General features: G+C 38.5%; 1 protein-coding gene across 1 annotated transcript; it reads left to right on the top strand.

Moving 5' to 3' along the window:
• Window positions 1-1,850: 1,850 nt before the first annotated feature.
• On the top strand, window positions 1,851-23,460 carry LOC105392788 (nucleoredoxin). Its single transcript, XM_011564464.3, has 7 exons — window positions 1,851-2,644; window positions 11,782-11,885; window positions 12,308-12,443; window positions 13,387-13,496; window positions 21,399-21,606; window positions 21,945-22,035; window positions 22,286-23,460. Exons 1-7 carry the CDS (start codon window positions 2,279-2,281, stop codon window positions 22,711-22,713), a joined length of 1,443 nt encoding a protein of 480 aa, XP_011562766.3. The 5' UTR covers window positions 1,851-2,278; the 3' UTR covers window positions 22,714-23,460.
• The last annotated feature ends 34 nt before the right edge of the window (window positions 23,461-23,494 follow it).

Below are 23,494 nucleotides of genomic sequence, written 5' to 3'. Positions count from 1 at the left end.
GTACAAAATTGTTTCGTAAGCGAAAGCGTGAGAAGCCGGGCGGGTGATTTATGTGCGTTATTTTATGTGAAATCAATAATCGACATGTCTGCTCTTTGTTAGTTTTTCAAGATTTCTCTGAACTCCTTTCAGTAAATTAAGTATACATAAGTACTACGAGTACCTATTTAGGTAAAGTAAGACAACCGAGTGCTTATTGCATAATTAATGACTGTGACTGAAGTTCCAAGGGTCACGGATTCGAGTTTTACTTGGGCTAGATATTTGTTGAAACACTGCTTTATTTTTTTCCTTCTGCCTGCATTTTACTGGTAATACCTTTAGGCCCAATAAGATTTTCAACCAAATTACTTTACATTAGGCTAACATAATAACTGCGAACATTCGTTTAAGGTTTTACTGTTTTTAATTTGGATAGCAGACAGTGTTGACGGACTGGCGGATATCCCGTAAGGTCCGATAGGCGCGTGCAATCTGTATAGCTAAACAAAAACAGTGAAGATAACGAGAAACATGTTTTACATGGTCTTGTGCATATTTAGATACGATTGCCTTTTATCGTGTCAACCGACACTTTTTTCAAATAATAATTTTGTATACTTAGGTACCTACCTACTTAGTTACTTAGCTTTGTTATGAACAATACTCACATCTTTTAAGAGAGACGCACTGTGCTAAGCAATGTTTTAAAATGGAAAAACTTTAAGCCCCAAAGGGCAAAAGTTGACGTCAGAAAGTTCTTAATAATTACTGACTGGAGTCATGTGGGAGTGGGACTGGCAAAGCTCAAAGTTTTTAAATAATGCTAGGTAGGTATGTAGGAATATCGAAAGAAATAAGGAATGTTAAATACTTAGAAATGATACCTAGCGTGGTTCTTTTACTAATCAAGGTTCATCATTAGGCTGCTTTCATGTAACGCTCTCTCCTATAAAAGCTATATTGTTTAAGTTATATATGCTTTTGTATGTAGGGTCAAGGAGGGTAAGTACAGTCAACTACAGTCGCTCGGGTTTTTTCAACGGGCTATATCATGAAAAGTATAAGCACCTGAAATATTTTTGTACTCTCCCTGACCCTACCTAAATACTTATGTTTATAATATTTTAACTGAAAAAGTTCCGCTTTAAATTTTGTCATCACACTAATTAAAAACTTACTTAGTTAATAGAAAATTTACAGGTAAACTGAAGAGTCCAGTTAGATACATTTTTGTTTGTTTTTCATAGGACTTTCACGTCGATGTTTTAGGCAGGAAGGCAGGCAATTAATTCAAACCCTTCGCAATCTGAGCTAGCAGTATGAGACGAGAGGGGAAAGGGCGGTCAAAGAGTAAGCAGAAAGAATGGTATGAGCCGAACTTTACCGTCAGCGTCATAATATTATTATGTATATCTAGGCTATTGGCCTATTGGTGCTTGCTATTCTCTTCGTCGTAGAGATTTAAGAGGATACCGTTCCAGGAATTATAAAATCTAAAAGTAGATAATTTTACTTTTTGCAAAAACGCCTCTGAAGAGAAGTTATGATTTTTTAAATATTGGGAACGCAAGACGGACGCAATACATTGCCTTTCAAGAGTAGGGGGACTGGACTGAAATAAACTGAAAAAACTAAATTAAAACTATCTACATAGGTTCTATTTCACGAAATACCTACCACAGATCAGCCTAGCTACCGGAGTCAAATTATGATAAAACTAATAAATTTTATTCAAATTTTCCTCGCCATCTAAAGTAAATATGGGAGATGAAAGCATTTTTTCTGTCCCACCTGCATATTTGTGCGCTCAAATATTTGCTCTATGTCTGAGGGCTCCCCATTCACCCCTCCCAGTCCGTTTTTGTTTACGAGGACGCACGGTCGTTGCTCCGGCCGTCTGCTGCCGCACGCGCGACGAATTAAAAATAAAACTTATTTTGCGGCTGTTTAAGAGTGTATCCTGTTTCCTTTGCCGCATTCCTATAATATTTACTTGAACATATGGAAAAGATTCCAGTGCGGATATTTAGGTACTAATATAGGTACTTAAATGTTATGTATTGGCTTTTTATCCAGCTCATTTTGTAACCTGGATTCTAAAGAATGCCATTGTTGTGCAGTGTTAATGAATTATTCATTCTTAAATGTGCGGGATAAGCAAGTGAATAAGAAATTGACTTAAGAAGTTAACAGACTTTCTTTTGTTTATTTTCCCGAGCGTCTACGGCTAACGTTGCAAATTTAATCCAGCATTGTTGGAACAATTTAAAACTTTGGCTAGGTACTTTTCACTGTAATGATGGATTGGCGCGAAAAACTGTTCGGAAGAGTGCTGGTAAAATGTTCGTCTCCAGGAACGGAGAATGGAAACTTTGAAAACGTTCCTACCTTAGAGGCTTTGTCTGACTGCATTGAGGAAGGAGACGGTGTTGTGTGTGGAATATACTTCTCTTTTGCAAATATAAGTGATGAAAGTGACGATTTTGGAGTTCGTTTAGAGGAGATTTACAAGAAAGTGCATCCAAAACTAAAAGTGGTGCAAGTGGTTTTGTGGGCGCATGTTGGAACCCCTGAAGGCCTTGCGGAGAGGGAAGCAGGATTCAGGCGGAGTTTAACTGGAAAACCTTGGTTTGCTGTTCCATTCCGTGAAGTTGATATTAAGGTAAGAAAAATATAAATGGGAACTATATTTCTTGCCAGCAAAGTTTATTTTTGTCATCAACTTGTATCAGCAAATTAATAGATCAACCGCAACAATATATTTTTGTCCTCAAATAAATAAAAAGTGTCCTCTGGTATGAATCAGCAAATAATATCAATACAAAAATCTAAAATAATAGATGGATTGCCAAAAAATTTGAGTTCATTACATAAATAAAAACTTTGTATGCAGAATATTATTTTTGCTCCTCAAATAATAACTGCGCCCGCAGAATAGTAGATTTGCCAGCAAATATATTGACTCTAGGTCGCATGTTGCGATTTCTTTTTAATTCATATTTTATCAGCATTGCAGTAGTTACATTATGATTGGTCCAGTTATTAAAACATTATAATTCGTTAGCAATTTAATACATGAGTTTACAAATTAGCGGAGACGGTGTTATGGAGAGAGCTATGCTTGGAGTTTCTCTGATGGATCGTATCAGAAATGAGATTATCCGTCAGAGGACCAAGGTTACCGACATACTTAGCTGTCAAAATATGCAAGCTGAAGAGGCAGTGGGCTGGTCATATCTGCCGAAGAACCGATAACCGTTGGGGTAGACGAGTTCTCGAGTCGAGACCACGAACAGGCAAACGGAGCGTGGGACGCCCTCCTGCCCGCTGGACTGACGATCTTAGGCGGATAGCCGATAGTGGTTGGATGAGGAAGGCAGAGGACCGAATGTTGTGGCACTCCTTGGGAGCGGATCTATCTCCACCAGTGGATGATTATTGGCTGATGATGATGATAATGAAAAGAGGAAGTTTAAGTTTTAATTACAATAAGATTGCTTTTGATTAGAAGAAGATTAAGGTTTAAGTTATAATTAGAAGAAGGTTGTTTATGTTGTTTTTAATTAAGAATATTGATGATTTAAACTTAATTTTTTGTTTCATTTAAATATTAAACATAACATCGAGTTATGTGGACATACCTATTAAAATATATACATAAATGTTAACTTGCCACTTGATCATAAATCCCGGCAATTTTAAGTGATTAATTGTTGAATTGATTTAAAATTGTTTGGGGGCAAAAATTTGCTGGCAAATCTACTATTTTGCCTTCAAACCTATTATTTAGCAAATTCAAAACGGATTTAATTGGCGATCGTTTAAATGACACCCAATATAAATTATATTTTTTTAATATGTAACTTTTCTATTCAAACATCCTCACTCAATAAGATTAAATTGGATTGTTAAAAAATACCATTTCGTCTGAAATATAAACAGACAAAAGCCAGCCATTCACGTTTATCAGATTTCGTACATTTGCATATAGAGAGATTCACTACGCGGTTGGACTACAAATGATTTCATTATATACATATATCTACCATTTATACACAACCCAAAGCTAATACAGTACACTGAAAATACCTACTTATATATTTTTCCAAAGAAAAATATAAGTAACAAACTATAATTTTGTTTGCAGTGCTAATAAGTTACATACAAGTCCAGACTTCATCGTACCCTCCGGACATGAAAGTATCATTACCAAGCACCTGTTTCAAGTAGCGAGTAGTTCTGCATGCAAAAAAAACCCTACCCTCACTCGGTGGGGAAAGTGAGGGAGAAAGTAATTTAGGGTAATGTACGCCATTGAGGTAGCAACCCCGGCTGCTTTACCGCCATTACTGAAGGGAGGCTATTCCCGCCTCTTTACACAGTGACAAGTGACGCCACTGTCTATGGTTCCTAACACTTTCTTCCCAAGGTTCACTTTGGCGGGATATTTTTGGTTTTCAGTGCTGTAGAGCTCTGTAGTTTCAATTTTGTTCTGTTTCGTTCTGTGCACTGTTCTGCTCCGTTGCGCTGTGCGTAGGTTGGTTGGAGCAGGATGTGATGTGCGTATTGTTTTGAAATCCCAAAAACAAAGGTACCTATCTACCTTTGCATAATCAGAAATTTACACTGCAAAGTAAAATTCGCATTCTCACTTCTTTCACCTATCTGCTAAGCAATATTGTAGGCCCGGCAAATTCCTCTCAATATCCAATTATAATTAATTATTCGTAAGTTATTCAAAATCAATGCCTTCAACGACATTAGCTGTCGATTTTATTCACCCCTCCTCATCGGTCGTATACCAAGGAAAGAATACTGATTGGGCATTATAAATTCAAGCAGCAGCCGGCAGTAATAGCCGCCTCGGAGACTAGCGATTAAATATGTACAGAGTGCGGGCAGCGCTGCGGTCGTCGCCTGGCCTGAAAAGCCTATTAGGAACTAAATGTTAGTTGAAAGGAAACAATCCAATGTTTAGTAAAATATTCCTGAATATTTACGTCTAGGAGCGTCTAGGCTATAGAATGGGGGAAATTTTAAAATTGTTAGCCGCTCTGTGTATCTTGCTCCTGCTCATTTACGCATTTGAAAAACATTTATTTAATAACTACTACCTATGTTAGTTTTATTTTTATCTAATACGAAGGTCCGACCGAAAGTCTGTAGAATTAAAGCATACACCTTGCGGCGTGTGAGTTATTAGTAGGTACCTACATACCCGATAATCATTATTGTTTCTAAGCGCAAGTTAATGAAATAGAAAGCTCCAGAAATTCGCAGTTAATTACATTAAATACATACACGAAACAAACAAGACACCATTTATACATACACAGGATCGCTTAAATATTGAACTCTTTAGGGACACATCCACCGTGAACAAACCGGGTTCAAATGTGCCTTTTGCCGCTGATACCTTTTGTTGATGTAACTTTGACGAGGGTAGAAAAGCGAGGAAATGTCCTGCTGTGTAACGATTTTATTATAACGTTACATCTGACCCGAACACAGGTGGAGAGAAATATATTTCCCGCGGGAATATTTTATAGATTTACAATGTACTTATTAGATGTTACGATGCTCACTATAAAATAAATAGGTAGGTGGGTACCAAGAATGCCCAATGTCTTGCCTTTCAGTAGATGCCAATGAAAAAGAGGGGCAAACAAATGAAGTTTCAGAAAACTGTGAATAAATAGTTAGAGGTACTTAAGTTCTGACCAGACAGCACTATAAGCAAAAAAAGTCCTGCCTCAAATGGGTTTAGTTTTCACTTCGCTAAATTCATGCTGGATCTCGTCGCAATAAGGAAAAAACTGGAGATGGTGGCGGAAGTGCTAAAGAACTTGAGTGGCTATAAAAATATTGGATAAGAACTTTATGTACGTGCTTTGGAAATTCATTATTTTCGGTGATAGCAAATACGATACCTACTGTTTTTATATACCGGAAAGAGAGAGAGACAAGGCTTAAAGCGCACAAAAGCTAGTCGAAAATATAAACTTACTACAATGTATCCTATCAACCGGCTAAAAACAATGTGAAAACTCAAAAAAACTGCTGAAAAACTTTCACTACAACAAGACGAAACATGCATGTCGCGATCGAGGAGCCTATTCCATCATGCACTCTCTAGCACCGCAGTGTTCCCGTCAAAGTGCATAGTGCAATATCCGCGCAGTATTGTAAACACGGCATTGTTCCGACGACTATTGTCACCGGAATACGACCCCGGGAGTATTCCACTCCGATGCCCGTGGAGATCCATTTGATATGCTTCAGCTTTGATTGTGCAACAGTGGACTTGGTTTGGCTTAGTGCTTATAACCTTATACTACCAATCAGCTATGGGTACCTGCTTTCTATGATCTTATTAAGGTGCAGTCGGCTGATAAAGTACATAGGTAATATTCACACGGCCACCGGCAGCGAATACACTTTCGCATTAAAATCTACTGACGAATGATAGATGAATAGATGATTCAATAGAGCTTCATGGATGGATTCTAATGCAAACATAAAGGCCTTCAATCTAAACTTAAGTTATACATACCTAACTACATATAAACCTATAGAAATGTCCCTTGATAGAGTTGATAGCCTGTACATAGACACATGTATTCAAGAGATTCACAGCAGCAACATTGGTTTTTACACTGTAGGATAGCTACCAAAGTTTACAAAATGGAATAAACAGGCAGACTCCATTGACGGAGCCATTGAAGCGTGGCTGACGCAGCTCGCCATTCAATGCGCTGATGGCTGGAGCATGCATTTTTGATCAGCCACGCAGGTTTAGGCTTAGCCGCGTTTTGTCTCAATTTCTATAGGGATCATGAAGCGCGGCGTGTCTATGGGAAATTCAAAAAATACGCTCGTTTTTTAGGCATCAAAGCGAAAAGGAGATTACAAATAAATATCATTTTTTCAGCAAAGCATTAGGTACTTAGTTAGATTTACAGTAAGTTTGTAAACTTTAAACCTACCTACGTTTTTTATTTCAAAATTATAAAAAGAATAAAAAAAAATTAATCTATACTAAGGTACTTTATATTTTGTATAGGTTACTTACCTTGTACTTAAGTACTTACCTATATTTTAGTTGTATTCAATTAGTTTCAGAATACCTACAAAAAGTTTGTATCACAGTTCAACTGAGTTCGCCTGTGATTTAATGGTCGCAATTTATTTTACCCACCACGTCGGGAAAATCAATAATGGCAACACTGACTAATGCCGCTTGATTTGAATGCGTTTGAAATTTAATAACTGCTCGTTTTGTTAGGATTTCATGCATACTAAGCGGAATATTGGTGTAGCTATAACTAAAAGTGGTTAGTTCATTATTAACTTGTGTTTCTACAATACTAATATAACACACCTACCTAGTTACTTAAAAGTGAACTGATTTGATTGACGTTTATGTCTGTTGGTAGGTACCCATTACGAAAAAAAGATTATTTTTTCTTTCGTCATTTTGTTGGTACTCAATACCTACATGGGTATTGGGAATACATTAGGAACTTCGTTGTAGCACCTACGTATCAAATTTAAAAAGAATTAATGTGGTGTTTTAATAATAGTTTACATAGGAGTAAAACAATTTAAGTACACCAAAAACCCTTAACCATTCACATTCAAAGGCCTTACAAATGTTGCCAAGACGCCACTATCACATTACCTACACCAGTCGTAGCGGGCTAGTAATTGCCAGCTCTCCACTCAGGAGCCTGAGCTAACACCTAAGGACCTAAGCTATAGGCCTATGTACAGCTGAGCTGAGGTGGGTTACTCTATACTGACGAAAAACTAACGAGAGCTGCCGTGCTCGCGCAGCAGGGCTCTGAAGCTTAGTTTTTCTCGTCATATAGTGTTGCAAAAAGGGTAAGATACTAAGCCGAATGGGTTCTTACCAAAGTGAATCAGGGGGTCATTCTGAACAACTTTTGTTCTACAACGAAAAAAAAATCTTTTCCTTCGTAACTTTTTTGTCACGTGACACTTTACGATGGAAAAAGATTTTTTTTTCCCGAATTTCCAAATTCAATTCCACTGAGTCAATACCTTAGTATAGGGTGATGCAACACCCTGTAGAGTGACCCCCTCCTGTAGCTACATGGCTTGTAGAACCACAGCAAGGTCTGACGGGGTTGTCGTCTGCACGAGGGTGCTCCAGGGCCCTCCGTGTGAATGCCTCGGGGCCCATTCACTTCCTTCAATGCGTTCTTACACTTGCAACACGGGTAGGGTTAGTCTGGTTTGACTCACTTTTCAGTTATGTTCCGATGTTTAATCAAAAATTCAGAATTTAATTCATTCCTTTCCACGGGTTTTTCTTCATTAGTGTAGGTAACTTTCTGTCCTAGAGTCTCTTTTTGATCCACTTGTTTTCTTTTCCAATTTGCTACAGCTCCACTGCGGATTTCAACTATTTAGCTACTTACCTCTACATTGCTGCATTATGCTCTCTTATTTTCACTGCAATCAAATGAAATAATTAATCTGTATTATTAATTGAATTAATTAAATGATCGTGGAAGTCCCCGCTCTCCACAACTCCACTAAACAGGCCATTTTATTCGAGCCGTGAATTTTTAAAATGTTGCTCGCTGTAATTTTTTTGCTGAGTAGTTTTTGCCGCAACCGCAATGCGTTGCATTTTGTCCCAAACAATAACTCCCTACCACAATTCTGTTTTATGTCGCAACACGGCAACATAAAATTTTATGTTTCACCAAAAACAAGGCGTGGTGTGTTTATGGGGCTAAAATTGTATGACTTTTTTTGTACGCTAATGAAGCTATGAGTAGGGCAAACGTAATTATTAAAGGAAGGGTCTTTTTATTTCAATTTGAGTAAAAGTATAACCACATAGTTAGTTACGCCTACATCAATGACTTGACGTCATTGTTATAAGTAATGTTATTCAATATTTTTTACCTCCTCAGTATTTTTTTTCAGATTGATCCATTTGTACTTTACTTTACTATCTATACCTACCTACTTATACCAAACCAACAAACATACAAACTATTTAATGAAGTCACTATGGACTACCCAAGATTAAGACAACCGGCGAACCCTAACAACTCGTCGCGGTTGACTGCGCTAGGCTGGAGGGTTCCGTCGCTACGACAAGGATTATCCAACCGAGGGTAACGCTTGTTTCAATTGGATAGTCAAATTGTTACTTTGCGTCACGGTGGTGCCAAAACAATTAACATTGATAGCAAACAATACCTGTAATTTAAAGTTAGCTGGTGAAGATCAAAATTAACAATCTAAATATTGAGGTTTTAATTGTATCTAAATTAGAAAGTAAGTAGGTAAGTACCTTCGACCATTCGTAAGTACTTATGTAGGTTTTTATCTCATGTTAGTCAATCTTCAATTTAGAACTATAGAGGCAGATTAGTAGGTATTTTAAAGTGGTCATAATGACAGTGAAATATTGATACGTACTAAATGTATATTTATGTAGGTAGTGAAACATACGCCGACGACCCTTGTCTACAAGTGAAAATCCATGTCCACTTTAACATTTACACGTAGACACTAGCGCCACGGATCGGCTTCCGACGCAATCGCCGTCAATCTTTATTAGCCACGCTCGGCTGGCCACCCCAAATGGGGTAAATTACTTTCGTCGCTGGCAGCCCTATGCTGACCGGAAGCGACTACAATACGTTATTTTAATTTATTGTTTCCGGATAATGGAATGAGTTGCCAGAATGTTTCAATTACAGCAGGAACAGAGTGAACTCTATTGACAAAGTATTGACTGAAAAAAGGTGGATAAAAATTCAAAAGCTACCTACCGTACCACCACCGACACCCGTGAAACATCTGTCAGACTAATCCAAGTTATGTTCGGTCGTGGTAACCCCACAGACGAGTACCTAGTCGAAATAGGTAAGTAGAGGAGGTACCTGCTGAAGGGACTGCAGGTATTTTATTACTTATTTTTAAAAAAAAACAACATCCGTCCGACAGCCAGTATGTCTGGCTGGACCATGTCTGGACAAATAAAGCCAGCCATCTTAGCTAGGAATATTTAAAATGGTTCCTCTTACCGTCTTTGTTGTTAAAACCTCAGAGTTCCCTAGCGAAACCGCTTAAAATCCTAACAAATTATAACAATAGCGTGACAACACAATATGAAGTTGAAGACAGCCGGCACTGTATCTCTAGACCCTCCCTAGGGGGTAAAAACCCCCACTGCCGATACTCCACAACCCCACAACTTAAGAAATTAGCTTTTACACTGCATCTTTATGACTGTACAGCATTTTTGTTATCGAACTGTAAAACGTTAATGAAAGGCGTGTCGCTGTTTAAATAACTTGGCCAACTTTCTTCGTTTAGGTTATATTTAGCGAAGTCTGTGAGTTTCGAACTGTTTCAAAAGTTTGTTTAAATAAAGTACTTAGGTACCTATTAATATAGCTTCGGCCGTTTTAGTGAGGAAAAACTGACTAACTAAGTAGGTACTTACTGCGATCTATGTATAAAAATGTTAGGTTTACTTATACATATATAGTAGGTATGTACAATAAATGTTGCATGATCACGTGTGCTATACATATACAGCTCATATAAATTAACAACTACAATCCTAATTTTGATTCGTATTTAAACTCTCTAGAGAAAACTCAGATCAACTATCACAGGCCCGAATAAACCTCAAGTTATCCTCCTAAATCCTCTAAAACTAATTACGAACAGTAATTACCATTACCCATCCCCGTGCATGCTGATCGTCCATTCATTAACTGTCGGCTAAAAATAAACATAACAGTCTTCGGAAACACGCCTCGCTGTCTACCCTCCTCGACAGAGCACGCCAGCGGGCAGACTGGTGGCGGGAATTGGAACTAATCAACTACAATATAATTATACCTACAGAAAAGTTACATACTTGTTTACCAACACCAACGAAAAGACTACAAACAATGCACATTTGCTACCATAAGGCCTTATCAGTTACTTACCCAACACTTCCATCTTAACACATCTCTTACAAATAACCTTTCGGTTTGTCCAAAACTCAGTTAGTTTTGGTACGATGGTAGTGGACAGAACACGCCAGCGGGCAGACTGGTGGCGGGAATTGGAACTAATCAATTACAATATACCTTTACCTTTACAATGTACCTTTGAAAAGTTACACACGATAAGGCTACAAATTTGCTGCCATAACCTTATCAACCTTTAGGCAACCTTTAGGTTCTGCCAAAACCCGTAACTAGTAATTAGTTAAGTATAATTTTGGTTTGATTCAGATGTTTTTTTTACTGAAACGCACTTTATTTTATTTTTTATTTAATTTATGGATAGTCAATGCTGCAGTGGCGCCCTCACAACTATAGACCGCTGCCACACGTCAGTCGATCTGTACCGGCTAATGTTCCGTGGATTTGTTGTTGTAGAGCACAAACACGACAGTGTCTTGTTCATTTCATCGGCAGGTCTTCAACACAAGTTCATTTACAGTTTCAGACAGTGCATGTGGTGAATTATTCAGTTAGCCTAAATCATTTATATCGATCCAACGGACAGTAAGTGACCACTTGACCACTCTTTGTTTCACTAATCCTCACTCTAGACTAGAACCTTTACCTCTTTCACAGTGTCTCTCTCTCTTTCCTACGCCTAAAAAAGCTTGTCTTCTCTCTTGTCTTCTCTCTAGACCCTCTACAATGTAGTCTACATCAACTCACTACATAGCAGAAAGTCCTTCTCCACATGCAATGTTCCATGAATGAAAGCGAGTATAAACAGATCGTTCTTCTTCCACAGAGGCGGCTGACGCAGAAGTACAGCATCGCGGTGGGGGTGCCCACGCTGATCGTGCGGGGGCGGCCTGTGAGGGACGCCCTGCTCAGTGATGCCACCGGGGAAAGGTAAATAAATATGTCTTCCTTCAACTTTCAACACACGCAAACATCTTATCTTGAAAGAAGTACAACGGCGATGTACAGATGTCGGCGCGTCATTGACCAATAGCGACCATAAGGACCGTCTCCCCAACCATAAAAGCGCCCCTCCACCAGCGCAAAAATACACCTTAATTCGTGGCTGCCTAGTGCGCGGGCTCCCATACAATGTTATCTGTATTACCACAAAAAACTTTAAGCACTGTTTAACAAGTGTTTAAAACGAAATTTGATAGATTTTGTAGGCGTTTGACAACGTTAAACATCTCTTAAATACTGTCTAAGTTTTTGTGGTAAGGCCCTCTATGTTTTACTGCCTGCCGCAACCCTGGCTGCGCCAGGCTGCCTAGGCCCTTATTCCCTAACCTCCAAAATCTACACACCCCCAGGTTCCCGTGGCCGGCGCCTCCACTGCGCGAGGTGCTCCGCGGGGTGACGCTGCAGGCCAGCGCGGGCGACGCCAGCGCCACCTACGACGACCTGCCGCAGGACGGGGTCAGGCTGTACTATTTTGCTGCTCATTGGGTGAGTATTTACTTACATATTATTGTCATGTTCTTGGAGTGGAAGTGATAAGCGGTTATGTAAAGTAGTCTTCGATCATAAAGAAAGTAGTGGTGAAAGGATTAGCCAGTCAGATTAGTCGTCAATCGCTTACTGCCCTGGGTGTGCTGGACGTAAAAAGGTAAACAGTTGATACCTAGAGGTACGTAAGTAGTAAGTACAGTACGTGTCTCGAGGAGGCGCTTTAACCCCAGGGTTGTCTTATCTTCTAGTATAAGATTATTCTAAATTCTTGTAAAAAAATGTCTTACAAAATATTTTCATATTCACCAACTCACAGTGGACTTCTGAAAGCACCTAATCTTATCCCTACTATATTGCTTCTCTGCAGGCAGTGGTTACTCTTTAACTAACGGCCTCTTTGAGACCACCCCCTTACGTGTAATCGTGATCGGTGATCATCAATCTAATGAACAAATACGGAGTAAGTGTAACAGGAAAATTGCGTATCCACAACATAAATCACCCGTTCGGAAGCGGGGATTAACCGCAGTCATTCATTCGTTCACTTCAGTCTGCGTGCAGCTAAACCATGGATAAACTGGACCAAATAAAAGCCACTTTATTTGCGAATAGCTTTCACTGGCCATCATCAAATGGACATTTAGTGAGCTCTTTGCATTAAGTGAGCACTGATTTTTCGTGGTGTGACTTTGAGGATTCACAAGATTGCTGATTGTGTATTTTTGATTGTTTTTAGTGTGAGTAGGTAAATGAAATGAATTTGAATTTAGCAGCAGTTGTCCATCATGCCCTCATGCCCTATCAACCATCATATATATGAATAATTGTATAGGTACCCACCATATGCCTAGCGTAGATATATGAACTAAGCAGTAGACAAATCCTCACAAATATCCTACATGAACCACCACACCCAACTAACATCTCCACACCCCCACAGTGCCCGCCCTGCCGCTCGTTCGCGCCGGGCCTGTGCGCCACGCTGTCTGCCGTGAGGAAGCGCCGGGCCAAGTACGCCGCCACGCAGCTCATACTCGTGTCCAGTGACAGGTACGTTGGTAAATGCTAACCTCACTTATTGGCTACTCGTATTTGCGTATTTTCCAAACCCTAATTGGCTATATTTGCCAAATAGGCAATTTATAGGCAAATACGGCAATTACTTTGGCAAATACGAATAGCCAAGTAAATAGGAATATGTAGTGGGGTAGCTAGCAGCATAATGTTGTTATTACAGTTGTTATTGCGGGGCAGACAAAACTGACCCAGTAGTGTGACGTTCTGAGAGGTGTGGTTTCTATGGTCCAAGGACTTGTAATTCGTAATGTCTAAGGCCGTGTTCGCACCGCAAATATTTTTCCGCGCGGAATTAATTCGCAATTCTGTAACACATCGAATACTATAGGAGTGTCCGCAATTGCGGACACAAAATCGCAAAAAAAATCAACAGGCGAACTTTGATCGCGGAATATATAATTCTCGGGAATTAATTCCGCGCGGAAAAATATTCGCGGTGCGGACACGGCCTAAAAAGCAAAATATATTTATGTCAATACTAAAAGTCAATGGATTCCATCGCTCTCCTAAGTTCCTAAGCCCCGTTCGGTTCATTAATAACCCTTTTCACCTTCTAGTAGGAATTAATAAGTAAGTAAGTACTTAATTCATTGCTATACCTACTATACAGTTTACTAGTAGGTACGATATACATTCAGTATTCATTGAATACTGTATTCAACATTTAAATTAACAAATTCTATGTTTCATATTTGAATTATATGTTTAAACAATATCACAGCCTTTTGTGTGTCTGATGAAAGCCTTGAGCATTTGAATTTCAAATCAAAAGAGCGAAACATAATAAATTTAGACCTTTGAATTTCATTGAGTAGCTTAGCTTGAAATAATGATTTTATTAAACTTTGTTATATTAATAATAAATCGAGCCATAAACCTACGCAACATAGATCTACCTACTCAAATAATATCCTCATCTCGGGGTTTTTGCGTTAAAATCGGCAAATCCATTGTTTTGTTATTGTTGGTAACACCGACTAACACCAAAGGTGCGTTCGATAAATTACAGTGAGCACCCCATACGTTGCAGATTACTATTCCACCCTTCCTTGTTCTAAGATATTGTGCTATGCAATGATGTGAGGGTGGGTTTGTAATTATTTTTAATAGCTTTGCTTGGGGGAACACTTGAGAATGAGAAGGGAAATTGTTTGAGGTTGTATAACAATGGTGACATGCATCGCAACTTGAGACACTGGGACTTCTAAAGTCGAATTGTAACCACTTAAAAATAGGGAAATTAATTTGTAGCATTGGCTTGCTTCTACAGAATCAACCCCAAGAGACTCAAAAATTAAGCCGTACCCACCTAACTTCAAACCTCAACTCAACGCCTACTTAAAAATTTAAAATATAAAAAGAGGTTAAAAGAAACTAGGTAATTTTACTTAGTAAGGGGAAATAAAGTTTTAATGAAAAATTCTTTCGTCATTTTACCGTGTGGCGGAAAATGTTAAGATGGCATCTTGAAAAAGCCCCTCATTTTTATTACGGACATTCGTTTTCATGATAAAATTATATTATTCAGCCCAACCAAGTGGAAAGAAAACGGGAAATATTATTTTCAACTGTAAAATAAGTCACTGTCCTTAGAGAGCAGCATTCAGTGAAAGATAAAGTTATTAGGACATCTTTTATACCCTTAAATCTCTCCCTTGGATACATTGTTTTCTTTTGAAGCAATAAATTGTACAGCAGTGAGATTATCTTATTGGTTTCTGGAAAGTTCTCAATTTATTTCGTCTAGCCTTTGTTGCGGATCGTAACAACGACCGGCTAGACATGGAAACTCATTATAGGTATCTGTTATATAAAGTACTTACCTACAAACTAGTGTGCTATCCTTCTTATGTACCTACCAAAACACATACCTATAGCTACTATTTAGGTTTTTGAGATTTGTGTCTGTTGGACTCAACTGAACACCTCCGACTTATCTTGTATGCTTTTGACGACTTGGCTTTGCTGGTGATATAAGTACCTAGGGGCTAGAATCAGCATTTTTTTGTATTTTTAAACCACCATACATCTAGTTACTTAGTTATTTTCAATGAAGTCTTTATAATCTGAGCCCAAAAAGATAGACAACGCAGTCAGGTCACGCACAGATATCTCAGAATGTTTCCGCAACGCCCGGCCCGGGTGAGATAGGGCGATGACGTCACTCATAATCGCGACATACACCCCACTCTGTCTGCGGGCCGCGTCTGTTCGCGGTGGTTGCCCCGGCCTCCCCTCGGGTCTGTCGAGTGTTTACCTATGTTTATCCATCCTGTGTTTTGTGTTTAGTTTAATGGAGGTGTGTTGTTTTCAAATTCGTACATAAATAGTTAAAATGTTCACAATGTGACGGAATCTCATTGTGACTAAATTCAAATACCTAGTGTACTTCTCATTATTATCAAACCATGATATCATGACTTTATAGCTGTATTTGGACCAGCAAGCATTGACGAGTTAATTCATTCGGAACTGTAAATTTATCACAAACACAAACTATCACAAACCTCCCTCCCCTACTAATCGGGTAATAAACGGGGTATAATCTACACTTACCTATATATCAGTAGCAAACGTGGCGAGTGGGGGTGGCAGGACGACGCCGACGGATCGAATTCGGACCACTTACGGTGACTAAGGGTTTAGGATTCATATAAAAATGGCACGAGGCTAACATCACTGTCCTTGGATATGATTTATCTAACACTTTGAAAGGCGTTTGCACGATATTGATAATATTTTTTGTTAAATAAGTACTTATTTCTTATATCGGTAAAGATTCCACAATAACGTTTGGACCTACCTTAAAATTGCTCTGTTACCTTGCACAATCGCTCTTCATATGAGATTATTAATGTATTTATTCATAGACTTAACTAGTTTTTTATGTGTTCAGAAATTTAATAATGTATTCAAGTGAATAAATCGTTTAGAAAAACTGCTGATACTTCTACCCAAAATCACTAAGTGCAGATTATTACGTTATCGAATAACTATTTGATTTTCCCTAACCTAAAAACATTCTCGTCTCAGCTTCCAATTCTAAGCGGAACGCTGACTTAACTTGCGAGAACGTCGGGGTAAATAAGGCCATAAAGACCCGGGCCCCGGTTATCAGTATAATCCGGGCGAAATGCATTCCCCCCTAGAGCGTAATAAACTCAACGTTACACGCTCTGTTTTTATTAGACACTTTATTCGGAACAATACATTTGGAAAGGATTGCTTCGTTTCAAAGTAGGTGAATGTTTGTTTTTGCTTTCACGCATTGCTTTACGTCATGAATACATGGTAAAATCCTATTTGCACGATTTTATTGCTTATGTTAAGTGAGGAAGGCAGTTTTATAGTTAGTTACGTAGTTATGAGATAATTTGGTATCGTGTACGACGTTAGATACGTAAGATGGACAAAATGTATTTGTTTATATACATATGTAAACCTAGGTACCTGCTACAATCCTGCTTGCCAAAAATATCAATTATTAAAAAGTAACTTTTCAATGTAATAGGCAATGGACCTAGGTAAGTCAGTAAATACTCATCTATGTTCTATAATTCATGCCGACAGCTTTGCTTGCTGCTCGTTAAAGAGGCAAAAAGGATTTTCTTACAAAAAAACCTCTTAAATTGAGCGTTCGATCATAACGATCTTCACTGAACCCTGATTAGAGGGTGCAGAGCATGTCTGTAATACACTGAGTGAAAAAGCCTTTGACTCTTTTATCAACTTTTATGCAGTCAGCTAAGCGTGATGCTTGTCAGCTTGCGGAAATTATTTGCAGACAGGCAAAATCAGCAAGTTTGCGAGTCTCATCACTGCTACGATACAATGAGTGTACACACGTGGATGTAGCAATAAGTAGGTAGGTACTTTCTTTACATATCACATTATTATTTAATTAAGCATCTAATACTAATTACTAACCACTTAACAGGGTAAAATTATTTTGGTTTTATGTTTTGGTACCTGCTCAGAAATATCTAATTTAGAATAAAGAACCGAAATGAGACCGAATGTCTCATAAAATATAAACTATTGAGCGTAGAGTAAGTTTTTGAACGCAATTTTTCCTTGCATCCGCAATCATCACTACTTTTTTTCATATATTGTAGGTGGGTTCCGCTCATCTGGCATAATCTTTATTGACCAAAACTCATTTCGCATAACTCGTATGGTCTAAAACTCTTTAGGCACAATCTTGAAACACCTAAGTTTCGTTTGCTCAAATGTATGTTCGTCTATACCTATGTATAATCTTGTTTCTCCTAATGTTATCTTAATAAATAATATATTAAGTATGTAGTAAATGTACAAATTGTGGTATTTGTCTTCTACATCCCGAAAATCACGATATTGTATGATCAAAAAATCAAAAGTTAACGACCAATATAATTATTACAAACCCCATGAGATCCAAACCTAAAAATAGGTGCGACGACGAGCAAAGCGAGGAGGAGCGTGTTAGGTGCACATGTTCATCAAAACCAAAGCGGAGCGCAGCGAAGCGGAGCGGAGCGTTTTCCAAACAGCGGAAACAATACAAGGCACCAGTTTGCGCTATGTAGGGAGACGCTCCGTCAAAGTTAAAGCCCAACGAATATTATTACTATGTATAAACCTATGCCATAGCATTATTAGGCTATTCAAGATTTGGCCATACCATTATTAGGCTAAACAATGTTATGCGAAATAACTTTTTACTAAACGAGATTTATGCCATACGATTTTCGGCGTAACGAGACTTTGACCAAACGTTACTATGCAATACGAGATTAGGCAAAAAAATCTTATGCCAAAAAAGGTAGAACCATTGTAGGTAGGTAAGTACCTAGGTACTTTTAAAAAGTGGAGAGTAGGTACTTACCTATTTAATAGGTATTTTCTGAATAAAATAAAACTAGAGCTAGTAGTCCTAGTTTGCGATTGTTTTCAAATGACCATGATCACTAGGGTATCCATAATGTAGGTATAGGTACGGTGGCCTGCGACTAAAAGTATACAGGCGGAGTTTTTAAAATAGCGATCCCTGATGATGAAGGGACCAGCTACATCTGTTATAAATCCGGGGACGTGTTGTGTGTGATGTGTGTAGCAGTCGTGTTTATATGGATGTGCTTGAGCAGCATGTGAGCTTGCGATCGCTATTTTAAAAACTCCGCCTGTATACTTTTAGGCGCAGGCCACCGTACCTATTACTGGTCCCTCCACCGACACTCATCGCTCGCTTGTCAAAAAAACCATACTAGTTACGTCAGATTTGACAAGCGAGCTACCCTGGGATTGTTAATTATTGTTAATGTTCGGTGGTGGTAACCCAACAGTACTAACGTCAAGATTTAATGTTTTGGTTTCTAATATTCTAAAAAAAACACACAGTATGATGAAAATAGGTAGGTAGGTATATTGGGTAATGTAGTTTGGAAACTCCGTGCAGAAAGTAGCCCCTTGGAAACTATAAATCTCGGCATCAACATCGTTTGTCTTGCGTCTCGGATCTTTCCTATCTTGATGTTTTATTCAAACAAACTTGGCCACTGATCAATATCTAAAGAGGCTGCTGAAATATTTGTTTAGGTTTAATATAAATATCTGAGGTAAACATTTATGTATGGAGTGCGAAACATTAACCAAAGTAACGTTTTATGTAAGAGTTCGTTTTTTATTCACTTGCTATTTATCGAAGTCGCTGATATATCTAGTTACACAATTACACAGATAGATACCTACATATTATATGATATGCATATTAACACGTACCAATGACAATGACTACTTACAGCAAAATCTGTCGAACCAGGGACCTTCTCAGCGTAGCAGCTAGGATCACTAACCACTACACCATTCGGTCTTCAAATACCTTCTGGATATGATTGCAACTGTTACAGAAACTTAAACTTACATTCACAAAGTTAACCTGAACTCTAATAACAACCAAATGCCAAATATTACCAAAAGCAAAACTTGCCAATTTGCACAGGAAACTCTGAACCGAAAACAACCCACACACATACATACAAAGGAAATTACTTGATATAGGTACGGTGTACGTACGCAAAGAAGTTCTAACTGCAATTATCCGGGGCGCAGGCGGGATATCCCGGGATTGTGTTGCCTTAGCCCGCAACCTTTCCGGATTACGAGCCAAGTTGAATCGTAAAAACGATATCCGTCCATTTTATCGTTACACATAAAAAGTCCTCGACTTGGACTTGGACCAATGACGTTAAATAACTGTATTTTTAACGCAATATTTACAGTATTTTTTCGAGAAATCATTAAATTATTAAGCTTTCCTTTGCATCGCGTTCGACGTTTATCCTTTTTCCATATTTTTATGTGTTTGGTGATGGTGCCGTACTTAGGCCTAATTTCACACCATTCGGTTATGTTAAAAATACCTCGGTTTGGTTAAATGTTGGACCGTTAAGGTTAGTGAGTGTCCCACCATGCTAAATCATGGGGTTAACTCCCTTGATCGCGTGATAAACTTAATTGCTGCTGTGGGGTTCCGCTAAGACTTGGTTAAGACCTGGTTTCTCATGATTCTGTTAGTTACAGTCTCAATAACGGATTTGCTGACGACGCGTTTAAGGATTATTACACTTGTTAACTGGATGAGTCCCACGACGAAAATCTAACAGACCATTCATAAATCCAGCATTATGTGTATCATTCACTCATTTCCCTCACACTTCACTCAATATTCTGTCATATTCATTGAAATTTGTTGTCTATGTCTCTGTGATTTCAAACAACCTCAAACAACCAAACTTTTTGGTTTTGAGGTTGCCATGGTTACTATTTCTACCGAGGTTGTTTTTTGACATCCGTCATTGAAAATAATATTATTACGCCATGCCCTTTGAAAAACAATACAACGAACAAGATGGAGTGTCGGTGCAAAAGAAACTTCTCGGGAAATAACATATCAATTTCTAAGAAAGGTCTTATTTTAAAATATTTTGTTAGAAGATTTTTCACTTAATTCAATAGTTCTCATTAAGTCATTAGGTTTAACTTCTTGAATCTACCTCTGTGGTCTAGTGGTAGAAGCTCAGCTTCATCACCCAGGGATCCCGGGTTCGATTTCCAGGTAGGGCCATCAATTTGTGTTTCTATATTGCGGTACCAAGTTAGGTTAGGACATTAAATTTAAACTTTCACCTCGGTTTGACATTATATAAAACCCAGACAGTATTTCGCTTAATTTTTTATGTCACACAACATCTAGTTCGTATATTGTTTATCAAAGGCTCTGTTCATTTTTCCATCTTGAATTCTTGACAAATGTGTCAAAAGTCAACAACCCGTTGCCTGGTTACCGGTCTTAGGCCTAATTTCACACCATTCGGTTAGGTTAAAAATACCTCGGTTTGGTTACATTTTGGACCGTTAAGGTTAGTGAGTGTCCCACCATGCTAAATACGGGTACAGTCCAACCTGTCAACAACAAAATGGCGGTGTATAGATTTGCGAAAGTTTGACAGCTATCATTCCATAGGTTATTGTCAGAATAATATTATGTACTCTGTGGTCATTCTTTTCGAAACTCATTCGAAAGGTAAAAAGTGTTCGAAAGTGCTGTCAAGTTGACAGTAGTCGCACTCGCATTCGATTCTATTCGTTAGCTCGAATTTTCATGATACGGGTACTGGTCTTAGCCCACTAAAAACGTCAAAACCAACAAACTTCTCATATTTTTCCATCCCACACAACCTAAAAACACTCTTTTTATAATATATCCTCCGTAGGTCAAAACTACACAGGCATTTTAGCATAGGTAGTTTGGAGACCACTGTAATTGGTGTTTTATTTAAAATCTTTTTAAATAAATAAATTCTGATTCCAACTCTCTTTATCTCTCTACTACAGGAGCGAGCAATCCTACCAGCGCACAGTCCAGTCAGTGTCCTCCGTCGGCGCACTCTGCGTGCCGTGGTCAGCCAGCGAGGCTCGCCTGGCGCTGATGCCGGCAGCTCTGGGCGTGGCGGGCATCCCGGCACTCGTCATCACGGATGCGGCTGGGAAAGTGCTGACGGCTAATGGGAGGAATCATTTGGCTATTGACCCTTTGGGGCTGGTGAGTTTTGAATTAATTTGTTGTTTTCTAAGTAGGTAATGCATTTCTACCTAATTTGAACTTCAATCATCATTTATCTAACTATGTAGTCTTGATTTGATACTTAACTCTAGTGTAGATTTAAAAGGTTCCTTTAAAATGCCTGATTAAATAAGTGGTAAAACACTAACAATACTGCAGACACTTTTGTATTGGTAATCCTCTTAAATTCCTATCTGTTTCCCCGCACTAATCCATTTCCCGCAAGCTGCCAAGAAAGAAACCTCAGCAATACTCAGCATAGTTTATAAGACTGCAGGCTCTCTATGAATTTTAATGCAATTTGAGTTTCGTTCCAGAACTTTCCGTGGGCCAACCGGCCGGTGTCCGTGCTCACCGAGCAAGCGCTTCTTAAAATGGCGCGCCATCCCGCCGTCGTTATATTTATAGGTGAGAATTTTACATATTTTGCAGATTCTTTCATGGAATGAATTTTAAATGAAATATTTGTGGGTGAGGTACATTTGCCTGCACAGAAACCTACTCTTAGAGTGAAATTGCTACTGAAAGGGGGTCAAAATTCTTTGCAGCCCACTGTACATAGGGAGACCTTTGGCCAGTTATCATAAATTATAGATAAATGAGTTAATTGACATAAAACGTTATTGAAACTACTTAAATTCTTCAATATTTGTTTCAGACGACGAAGACTCCGAAATCGAATTCGCCGAGTCAGTTCTAACCTCCTCAGCCAGCTCTTACTACGAGGAGTGCAGCATCCAGTTCCCCGGCTTCTGTCCCTATCAGAACTCATCCGATGACGAGTCCATAGACTTCGACTACCCGACGTCACGCTCCAACCCGCGGCACAAGAAGAGCAAACCCTTCAAACATGTCATGTTTTATATCGGTATTGATGGCACAGACAGCGCAGACATGCTCAGAGAACATATTGGTCTTGACGATGCTGTCCCACTTCTGACAGCCATAGACTTCACCAAACAGAGGATGGTCACGATGAAGTATGGGGATGAAATTACGACGGATTCCGTGCAGAATTTCGTGGATGCGTACTTGAGCGGCAATGCGGACTTCAAGCCGCTCAAACCGTATAGTGAGAAATGTTAAATTACTTCATTTCACACGGTAGGGGTTTCGGCACAAGGGACTTCATATGTTTGAAATGTGGTATTATGAATATTATTTACGTATAGAAGCAATTTTGTAGAGAATATTAGATTTATAAGGTGTATCTAAACATTCATTTGTGTCGTATGTACTATAGGTACCTATGAAATAGTGAAATGATAATAATCAATAGTGAAATTATGCATTTAGCTGGTATTTGGATGAACCGACCCTAGAAAAGTATCAAAAATATGCACACCCTACTCTGTGTTGCCATATGATTCAAATTTACCAGAATAAAGAGATTGAAAGTAGTGTACTAGATTTTATATTACTCTTTGAACTTGTAGGTATAGATTAAATATTAGATAAATCAAAGGTACATTATATTATCTTACCGAACCTATCTGGTATTTTTAAAACTAAATAATAAAACACAAAATTATTTAGCATGTTTAGGATCTGCCAACTTTTTGCTAGGGGATTCCCGCTACAGAACTTATTTTTTTGAAGTTTTCCTCATAGTTACGGTGCACACGGAGCCTGTGGTTGAACCTTTTGTGAAAAAAGATGACCGCTGTCGCCACAACAACCGAACCTCTTTAGTATTTTTTTCAATCTCATCTACCTAGTATTTTCAAAAGAAACTTTACTTGATGACTAGGTTTAATTTGACTTGTACTAAAGTTAATAAAATTATGTTTTCAATGGTAAATAATAAAGTTTCAGGTTGTCGCACTGTTTTTTTATACTTAATGGTTTTATTTCTCTACCTTTCCTA

Source organism: Plutella xylostella, chromosome 16, assembly GCF_932276165.1.
Source record: "Plutella xylostella chromosome 16, ilPluXylo3.1, whole genome shotgun sequence".
Taxonomy (NCBI): domain Eukaryota; kingdom Metazoa; phylum Arthropoda; class Insecta; order Lepidoptera; family Plutellidae; genus Plutella; species Plutella xylostella.
Note: the sequence above shows the minus strand (reverse complement) of the source record. Positions and strands in the feature narration are given on the sequence as shown.